This window comes from Mesitornis unicolor, unplaced genomic scaffold (assembly GCF_000695765.1).
Source record: "Mesitornis unicolor isolate BGI_N332 unplaced genomic scaffold, ASM69576v1 scaffold697, whole genome shotgun sequence".
Classification (NCBI taxonomy): domain Eukaryota; kingdom Metazoa; phylum Chordata; class Aves; order Mesitornithiformes; family Mesitornithidae; genus Mesitornis; species Mesitornis unicolor.
This window is the reverse complement of record NW_010195474.1, coordinates 67,814-77,944: the sequence shown is the minus strand read 5'-3', so window position 1 is coordinate 77,944 and position 10,131 is coordinate 67,814. Positions and strand designations below refer to the sequence as shown.

At 44.9% G+C, this 10,131-nt stretch overlaps 1 protein-coding gene across 1 annotated transcript in view; it reads left to right on the top strand.

Moving 5' to 3' along the window:
* Positions 1-503: 503 nt before the first annotated feature.
* Positions 504-10,131, top strand: part of ZFYVE19 (zinc finger, FYVE domain containing 19) — a gene marked incomplete at its 5' end in the record, with an annotated part of 10,441 nt that continues 813 nt past the window's right edge. The window contains 9 exons of the mRNA XM_010188112.1: positions 504-625; positions 2,422-2,475; positions 2,975-3,135; positions 4,137-4,282; positions 5,141-5,255; positions 5,800-6,009; positions 6,578-6,657; positions 7,352-7,462; positions 8,868-9,010. Of these exons, the coding sequence (XP_010186414.1) occupies positions 504-625; positions 2,422-2,475; positions 2,975-3,135; positions 4,137-4,282; positions 5,141-5,255; positions 5,800-6,009; positions 6,578-6,657; positions 7,352-7,462; positions 8,868-9,010 (1,142 nt within the window). The remainder of the gene's footprint in view (positions 626-2,421; positions 2,476-2,974; positions 3,136-4,136; positions 4,283-5,140; positions 5,256-5,799; positions 6,010-6,577; positions 6,658-7,351; positions 7,463-8,867; positions 9,011-10,131) is intronic.

Below are 10,131 nucleotides of genomic sequence, written 5' to 3'. Positions count from 1 at the left end.
GGTCAGGGCCGGCCGGTCCCGCGGGGGCGTCCCGAGAGGGGAGCCAGGGAGCTGCCTTGCCCGTCGCCGAGGCACCTTTCCCGGGCGGCATCGTGGCGTTGTCCTTGTTCGGTTACTGAGCTCTCGTATTGCCTGGTTTCCATGTGTCCTTAAATATGTGCAATCAATTAAAAAAACAAACAAGCAAACTAAAACCAAACCAAAAACCCCCAAACGAGTCAAGAATAAAAAAATGCCATTAGATGTAATTCTTCTAATCCAATGTTCAGTCGTTGTCTCGGAGAGTCCCACGCAGATGCATTATTGTACTGTGGTGCTCCCAGCAGGAGTTATGTGCTGGTGCTCGAAGGCCCTTGAGAGTCTCCATATGTTCAGTAGCAGCTAATGATACAATTATCTTAAAAAATCAACATTCCCCCGGCCTTATTTTAAGTACAGGAATGGGATGTGCATGGTGAAGAGGTGATGAAGCCCTGTCCTGCCCCTCTCTTGTGTCTCCGCAGTGTGGATGCAAGAACTGTGGACGGTCATTCTGCTCCGGCTGCCTTAGCTTCAGTGCTGTTGTCCCCCGCTGTGGAAGCACTCAGCAGAAGGTGTGCAAGCAGTGTCATGGAAAACTCACTGGGTAAGACAGGAGTGTTTCTTCACCCCGAGACAGCATCCTGCTTTGTGTCTTCTTTTTGCATCCCAGTGTGGTGTGGCACATTTTGTGGTGAGAGCTGTGCCTTGCACACTGCCTGCACCCTGGAGTTTCAAGTCAGGCCATTACTGAACTGGTCTTACATGAGCTGTGCAGTCCAAAGATAGGAATCAGGATTTGTTAGGGTGCTCTCTGTGGTGACAGAGGAGTCTGAAAGAACCAGGTTTAAATCTTCACGGATGGACACTGAATGCCTGTGGGTGTCTTAGCTAGATGAGACCAGGTTAAGCCCCACTGTGGTTTTGCCCAGAAATCTACATCCCTTTGAAAGCACTGCAGCCTTTTCAAATGTGTAGTAGTTGAACAGCCTTACAATAAGATTTTTCAGAGTGTTATTACCTCTGCGGGCAAACAGCAAAACAAATCTTCATTGTTTAGGGGCCTCTGCTACATGTAACCTGAAGGCTTAAAATTTTGTAGCATAAAATTGGTTTGTTTTTAAAAGAAAAAAAGTATTTGCAAACATAAGCTGTAGATTGCCTGTTGAAAACAAAAAATGTAATTCAGTAGCAGTGTGGGTTATACAAGTGAACGAGTAACTAAAGAGCACAAGTGTACACCAGAACCCCTCTCTCAACCAATTCTTCCATGTCCCTTCTTTCTCTTGCATTTCTCATGCCTCTCTTTCCCAGTTCACTCCTGTTGCATGGAACTTTCAGCAGTGAGTGGGGAATTTTCTGGCTCTGCAGGTGTCTTGTTAGCAGAGGTCTTAATTTCAGAAGCAGTGGCTCATAAAAAGAGTGTGAGCTATTGATGATGAAAATACAGTATTCAGTCTTTCAGTTTTGAAACGTTCTGATTTCACTTTACAACTCCAAAGCCATTTAAAAAACATGCCAGCCTTTCCCCATGTTTCTTTTTTTTTTTCCCCCCTCATCTGTTTAATATCAGTGCAATAGGGTTGGAGCAGGAGAAGGTCTCCCTTGGCTGGATAGTAGGTAGATAATACACGTAAGCTGCAGCTCTTTAAGCTGCATGTGTAGATGTTCTCCATGCAAATAGCTTTCAGAACGGAAACCTTAGGACTGGAAAGCAGTCCAACACTGTTGTATTCATGCTTTACTATACAGGCCTTAGCACAGTTTGTAGCTGTGACTTCTAAGAATGAATAAAACATGCTAACTGCCATACATAAGTGTGTAGTTTATTAGCTCAACCTGAATACAGCAAAGTCGAACATAGTTATACAAGAGGTGGTTGTGGTGTTTGGTGTTCAAGTGTGTTGGGAAGATGTCGTTATGAGACTGGTGGTTATATAATGGTTTTTGTAACGTTTTGTTTAGCTTGTGCGTTATACAATTCTGTGTGTTGCATGCCACAGCTCCTTGCAGAGTGCTCTGCTGCATGGAAGCTAATTACACTGGGAGTCTTACCTAACTGCTCTCTGTCTGCTCTCTGAACTGGGAGGTGCGGGCTGTGGGAGGCAAGGGTATTTCAGCCCCTCTTCCTTTGGGTCACTGGTGACCATATTAAATCATGTTTTGTCCAGATGTGAAACAACTGGACCAAAGGACTAGAAATGAAGTCCCCTGCTGCCCTGGGCAGCTATGTCTTCTTAATCCCTTCCATAAGCTGATCGCTCTCCATATTAATGAGGTTATGAAAGGGGCTGTACCAGGAGGTCGAGAAACATATACTGATTCCTCTTGAGTTGAGAGACTGTATGATGGAAGCATTGCCAGTGTCTTCAGTTCAGCGAGATTTTTGGTTTTGTCTTCCAGAGAGGAATCCCAAAGCAGTTCAGCAAAATGGTCACCACCAGAAAACTACAAAAAGTGAGTTGCGTTTGCCAATCCGTTGTTTCTGCCACAGGGTAGCCTTTCAGGCCCTCACTCCTCTTCCTCTATAGAGCAGCAAAAGCTGGGGTTGTGACATGGGTATTTGCTTGTTCAGAATGAGATTAAGTGTGAGGCTTTTGGTTTGTTTGTTTGGGGTGGGAGTGTGTGTGCTCTTTTGAATAGACTCCTGAACAGCCACCTGCCTGTGTTTTCCTGTGACTGATGGGGTTGGCTTGGAAACAGGAACCTGGTAGTGAAATGTTCCCTGTCTCCATAGAAGCAGGTGTGCTGCTTCTATGAGCAAAGGGTTTCTCTACTCTTGGGAGTACCTCAGTGTGCCAATGTGGGAGAGCCCAGTACAGGAGAAAGTGGTTTCTGTTCTGTTCTACACTGACGTTCTTCAAATAGCCTGTTGGGTTCATGGAGGATGTTTTCATATCTCAGGGTTTAAACCCTTGTACTCAATTGTCATGTCTCTTTTCCATCCTTGTCACAGGCGTGTAGCAGCTTTTGAGGCTAAGCAAAACCAGCTGAAAGAACAACAGAAGGCAGCTGCAAAAACCCCAGGTCACGCAGGCTTCAGATACCAGGGGCTCTCAAAAGAGGACAGAGCTATTGCAGAGAGACTGGAGAGGCTCAGGGAGGAAAGAAGACCAAGTGAGTTTTGCAGGATACTGGAGAATACCTTGGCTGGGAACACTGCTGTTTGGAAATGTGGAATCTGGAGGGAGAGGGAAGTGCTAGGCTTTCAGAGCCTGCATTTTTAGGGAATTGAAGGGTTGAAATTAGAGCATCCACATCCTGCTGCCACAATGGCCAGATTCTACCATGATTTTAGATTAATGCTCCAGTTTCTTTTTACTTCTTGGGGTTTCTCTTGAAACTGCTTCTCAGTTCCGGGGCAGCATCTTACCTGTAAAATCACTTTCTCATTTTCCACTGTTTGGTGTAAAAGCCTATGTCAAGCCCAATAATACAAGCAGAATGAAATAAGGGTCTTTGGCCAAACTGTTTTGCGGGTTTCCTGTAGGTCACTGTCCTGGGGAACGGCAGTGCCAGTCTCTGTTGGACTATGTTCTGGTCAGCCTTGCCTCACAGGAGAGGAAAAGGGACTCTCATCCCAGTCCACAGCTGTCAGGTTCTGGGACAGCCTTGTGATGCTTGTGTGAGAATAAACTATTTTAAAAATTATATATAGTCTCTTTAAAAAATTATATATGGCCTTATAAATATATATAAGGGAAAGAACACCGTGCAAAGTGGTTAACTGATTAAATGGTGGGGGAGGGTTTCAGTTTAAGGTGTCTAAGAGATGTGGGAGCAATGGACTGTACTGCTTAAATAACGCTTGTTTCTCTGGCTGTCCCGAGTATCCTGAGTCAGCTGACTGCCAAATGACATTACTCTAATACTTGCTTTATGGCTAGGAGATAAACTGTGGAGGAGGCAAGGACTCAGGAGAAAAGGATAGCAGTTATTAGGGTAGTCTCCCAGTCACTGCAGTGACCCCTCATTCTCATCAGGGACTGAGGGAGGTTTTTTGCTCAGGTATTCAGAGTCTGATTCCAGAAAAAAATACAGTTTTAAGAAAAAAAAAATGAAGTCTTTTGTTTTCAGTAACAGAGTAATCTCCTCCCTTGGGTTACCCTGAATTGCAGAGTCCATCCCTACGCAGGCTGAGATCGAAGCTAGGCTGGCTGCCCTGAAGGAGGACTGCCGGGGACCTGTTCCATCCACACAGGAAATGGAGGACCGGCTGGCTGTCCTGCAGGGGAGAGATCCTCCTTCCCAGGCTCCCAGACCTGTAAGCTCCCTCAACTCTTTGGTCAGCAGTGTATTCTGAGGTGACACACTGACTGGTGTCCCAGCATGTTAAACCTTCTAGCTTCAGAAACCTTGGTTTCCTCTTTGTGTCATTGCACCAGAAGCAATTGGCCAGCCTTTACCTGTTCGCTGCTTCAGTTTGGATGCAGCTTGTTCCTCTATATCAAATGTAGTTCATGTGTTTATTTTTAACAATAGGTGCTACGTTTTTTCCTCCCAACCCATTAGTATACCTAAATAGTCTGATATTTTTTCAGAGCTGTTTGTCTGTGTTTGGGACTTATCATCTCTACCTTTTAATTGTATCTTGTAGTTGTTACTACGTCCCAGCTGAGCAAAATCCTGTTAATTATTCCAGAAATGGGACCACAGAGTGGTTAGTCTGAGTTGCAGAGGAATGAGTTGGTTATGTGCCTTCAGTGCTTATTGTCCCCAGGAAATTGTTTCCTTGTGCTCCTTTTTCAGCAGTGCTGCATACCCAGCTGTTATCATAGGCCTCAGCGGGGCTGCTGGCTGGCACTGCTGAGAACACCGCTTTATTTACAGTGGTGGTAGTGGCAGCGCCCAGCTGGGACCCACCAGCATCTACTTCTATACATTCAACACCACTTTGCTGTGTTTGCGTGACTGCTTTCAGAGTTGTCCGCATTCAGCACCTCTGAGAATGAAGCCCTGAAAGTCTTACAACAGATAGCCATAAGCTGAGACTCTCAAGATCAGTGGATGCATCTTTTTATGCTGCTCCCACCTAGGGTGATCCTGGTTACCAAACTTTTCCTTTGATTGACTGTGCTACTTTCCTCTAATTTGTCTTTTCCCATGCACCCTTGTTTCTTAGGTGCACCAACCCCCTGATAGCAGAAGTGTGGTCCAGCAGACAGATGACCTGTTAACTCAACTCTCTGAGGAAGTTGCCATTGATGAACATTACAGACCGAGAATCCAGCCTCAAGGTATCTATTTTGGCTTTCAAAGACCTGTTTCTGTCTAATAATGTATGTGCTATAGTGAGAAGGGAATATGTGCCTCCCTATCTAGGTTACATTTGAGCTGGGTGTCCGGTTTGTCCCTTACAGCTCTCAAATTGTCAAAGAGCAGCAATCTTGCTCCAAACTGGTTCTTACTGTCTTTGCTTGGGAGATGGTTCCTTCTTCTCACAGCTGTGTTATTCAGACTGCTCCTCTCTGTTTCTCTGAGGTGAACCTTCCCTAAGGAGGAGCTGTGCTACTCCTAACACACCTGTACTTTATTACAAAACATCAGAATCTGGGATACCATTATCTTCCTAGCTGCTGTGCTTTCTCTGTAATCTCTCTGTAAACCACAGATTAGCTCATTCTCTTCTCTTCTTGTACAGTGCAGATCCTGCTGTGGCATGCCTTCTCCCATTACTACCCAGATTGATGGAGAGCAGCAAGCTGCTCTCATGCCATTGCTTTAGTGGTGGTGTCTGTGCCCAAGAAACATTGCTGCTGAGTGTTGTGTGTCTGTTTGCAGCTGTTAGTAGCCAAAGTTTGAATGATCTCAATCGGGAAAGTGAAGATTGTGTTTGCCCTGCGAATCTGGATGCAAAACAGCTAGAGGAAGAGAAGAATAAACTTCTGGCAGAAGCTGCTGCTGAGCTGCGGGAAGAGAACACTAGGCAGGAGAAGATCCTACAAGTTGCCAAGAGACTGGCAGCGCTCAGAGGCGAGGACCCAGAGAAAGGTAGGTAGCAGACGAGAATACAGTGCTAAGAGAGGAACCAAGTTCTTGTGGTTTGTTTTCTGAGAGGCGTTTATCCATTTAATTACTCTGTTCTGCAAGAAAAAGACTGAGATTTGGTTCTGTCTGTAAAGTTGTACAGGTTGGTTCATCATGAAATCAGCATGAAAGATCTTAGTTGAGGATAAAGGTTGGAGCTGTAAGGTCAGACCCCCTTCTTTGAAATAATTATAGCATGCTCTGGTGAGGTTAACAAGGCTTTTAAAAGCAAAGCTCTGGTTTTAGTGGATTATTTCCTTCCCTCTTCTTAAGATTAAAAACAAAGAGCAACACCGTAACAAGGCTTTTAAAAGCAAAGCTCTGGTTTCAGTGGATTATTTCATTCCCTCTTCTTAAGATTAAAAACAAAGAGTAACACCCCTTTTGAGGAGTCTTTATCTGAAAAGGATGTCTGTGCCAGAGCCAGAATGCCAAAACCAGCTCACACCACAAAGGATTGTCTCTGGCACAGAAGTGGGCAGAAGGTGTGAGGCAGGTGTGAGTCACAGTCTCCTGTCTCTTACTCCTGCAGTTACACTGGAAACCTATCAGCTCCCTGACAGCGATGAGGAAGTGGCTGAGGAGGAAGCTATTCACAGAGTGCTAAAACAGGTCAGAAGTGGCAGCTGTGACCTTGATAATTTTCATCTCAATTATTCCCAGTGTGTATGTTACCTGGTGAGCATGCAAAGGATGTGTTTCTGTTCCTGGGCAGAGTTTTATTCTTTCCCCTCCCACTGCTTTGCCAGTACAAGCTCCCATGGGCCATTCAGCTACAGGAGATTGACAACGTTACTTCTAGTCTGTCACGTTGTCTTTCTCATTCATACTTAGTGTCTCTTGTGGTGTGTGTCTCCTCTCCAACCCCACTCTGCTGGTGCTATCCAGCTAGAACATGGATCATACATGTACTGTTTAGTGCAGCTTATGCCTAGATTTCTCTCTAAAATGTCTGTGAATTTTCTTGCAGGCAGACATGAGCTTTCTGTGCTTTAATTTCTGCCTGATGACAGGTCACATGTGCATGGTTAGCATGATGTCGAGGGTCTGGTGATAGCTGGCACTGCAAAGCAGACTGTGTTAGCTAAAGGCTCCTGCTGCTACACTGACGGTTCACAATGTACACACAGTGTTCAGAGTGTAGACAGAGCAAGCTCACAACGGCCTGGATAACAGCAGATGTATTCAGACTTGTCATCTCCTGTTACTGCCTGAGAACAAGGAGAAAGGCAGGATGTTTAGAGCCTAGAATGAGACTCCTGGCTGTGTTTGAAACAAGAGGCTTCATGCTTTCTGTTGTTACCAGCTCACAGAAGAAGCAGCCCTGGATGAAGCAAGTGGATTCAACATTCCTCCAGATCAGACCACCCAACCAGGACCCTCACAACAAAACCTGCGTAAGAAAGCAAAGCAAAAGGTCAGTGAGCTGGTCAGGATCTCTTGAAATGATGTGTTCCTGGGTTGCAGGAGAGTACAGTTCTGCAGCAAAAGTTTGCTGTATCCTAGGCGTGATGCAGAAAAAAACAACGAACCAGCTGCTCCAGAGCAGACAAGCTGAGTGGCTTCTGCAGGGCTGACCAGCCCCAAGCACAGCTGTGAGTCATCCTTGTACTTTTAAAAGGAATTGCTCCCTGGAATACAATTCCTTTCAGGCTGGCTTTCTGCTCAATGGGGTGGTGTTTTCTAAACCCAGAGAAGTCAGCATCGATATCACAAGATAGGTGTTAGAGGAGGAATTTTTAATTCACCAATATAATTAGACCAAGAAAGCCACGGTCTAGTACCATGCAGCCTGAACCAGTGGGAAGCTTGCCAGTGCTTTCAGCATGTGCAGAATAGAACCTCTAGATAGTAATCGACTGTGTTCTCATATAACATCAGAGGAAGGAATTAGTAACAAGATATCCTATGCTTAGAATGGATTCCAGCCTATTATGGAAATACATATACCTTCTCTAATGTATATTACAAGAATTAAGTGGACCTGTGAGTCAAAGGCACCTGACAGGCCTATCCCCAATGGAAGAAATTATTTAATTGTAAGCATTGTTGAAAACATCCATCTCACAGGTATGCCACCTTGCACTTCTGGGATCACTGACGTAAAATATAGTGCCATCTTACTGCTGTTGTGTTAGGAAGCTGCCTTTGCCAGTGTCCAGGCACTGTGTCCCAGTGTGTGTATGGCTGTTCGGTTCCACACGAGCTCTCTGTAAAGCAAAAGGAGGCAATAGATGGCCTTATGGATAGATTTTAGATGATGCTTTCAGATCTTTTCTGAACAGTCTCAGGTGCAGATCAATAGTGGGGGCCTTTTGTCAAATCACTCCCTTTGTCCCTCAGTTTTCTTTTTATAACAGGGAGGAAACACCCCGCACACGCACACCCTCCCCACTGCTTTCCCTTCCCACATAACTGCTTTCAGCAGAACTGCTTCATTGCTTGCCTTTGCAGCAGGGATTGTCAGTCAGGTATTGCTGCGGTGTCTGCCAGAAGATCTGGGCTTCATTCCCTTAACACAGTATGGACAACATTAGTGTATATTGCTGTAGATATTGAGGGTGAATACCTGTTCACCTTCCAAGCAACATAAATTCATAAGCAAATGATAAGGAGTATCTTGGATTTTTACTTAACAATTTAGGTGCATATGGAGCCTATCCTTGGGCTCTAGGCAAGTTGATCTCACAGACTTAGGATCAACAGAGAGTGAACTATGGACCCTGTGACATGGCACTGTGACCGTCGTGCATTACAATGAAAGTCCTGTATTGTTTCTGTCAGGGTTTGAATTCTGTGTCTCTGTTTTCTTTGTGAATTAGAGCCAGGCTCCAACCACCACAGCTTTTGCCAGGGCAGATGACAGCGATGAGGATGAGTTACCCTGGTGCTGTATCTGCAACGAAGATGCTACTTTGCGCTGCCATGGCTGCGATGGGGACCTCTACTGCCAACGTTGTTTTCGGTAAGTCTCACAATTCCTCTTGCTCTCAGAGGCAGGTCGTAGGTAAGCTTGGTCTCCTTTGTTTGTTCTTCCTGTTGGGCAGAAAAGCAGGCAGTGGGAGGGAAGATTTGAGGAATCCAGATCTGAGCTGAATGCAAGCTGTTATGGAAATACTTTGTGCAATTAGTAGTTAACCCAGCCTTCAGGAACTAAACTGGTCCCAGGCAGAAATGTTCTGTCTGTACTGCTGCAGTGCATATTTGGGCACATTGAGTGTTCTCTGGAGCAGCTGATGTGCTGCATCGCGTGGGATGGGATAAACTAGACCATTGTTCAGTGACTCCTATGGCTTGTTAATGACATGGATGGATGATCTGGACTGGATTGCCATAAGAGGAGAGATCAGATAGTCTAAATTCCTGAGGCTTTTTGTAGTTTGCGACTCCGCAGTCTTAAACTATATTAAAAAAATCTTTGTTTAAATATGTATGGGCGAACCTTTTTTCCTCAGTCAGGCCTTGTGGCAGCTATAGGCTTGGTTCTTAAACATCTGTAGCTTGATTTTTGACAAAAAAGATGCATGTCTTGGATTTGGAGGGTTAATTCCTTTGAATACAAAGTTATTCCTTACAGCTTGTGTGGCTTTTTCATGCCTCAAAAATATTGAGTAGACAGCTGGGGTCTATGATGACAGGATGACATTTAGACAACAGGTTGCTACGAATCTGGTTGGGATAGTGGGAGATGCTTTTGTGTGTATTTTCTCACTTCCAGCAAATGTTTTTGTAGAGAGTTGGAAATGGAGTGGGAGAGAACATATGAAGATGGTAAGAAAGCATATGACTGACAATGCTAGATGATTAAATACAAACAAACAAAACTATCACACAGCAAACAATCAGTAAAAGCAGAATCAGCAGTCTGGCAGGTGAGTGTATCAGCTGCATACTGCAGATGCAAGCTTGTGTCTTACTCAATGCTGCCTGCTTCTGAGCATGGTTAAGACAGCTGCCAATGCACTGCATTTTAGCCACAGCAGTTATTTTACAGAGTTGTGTGGAGCAGACTGTTATTTTTACTGTTGTCATAGGAGTTGTTAATGTGCCTGGGAATCACAAACGTGGTGCTGAAGATGAGCCACC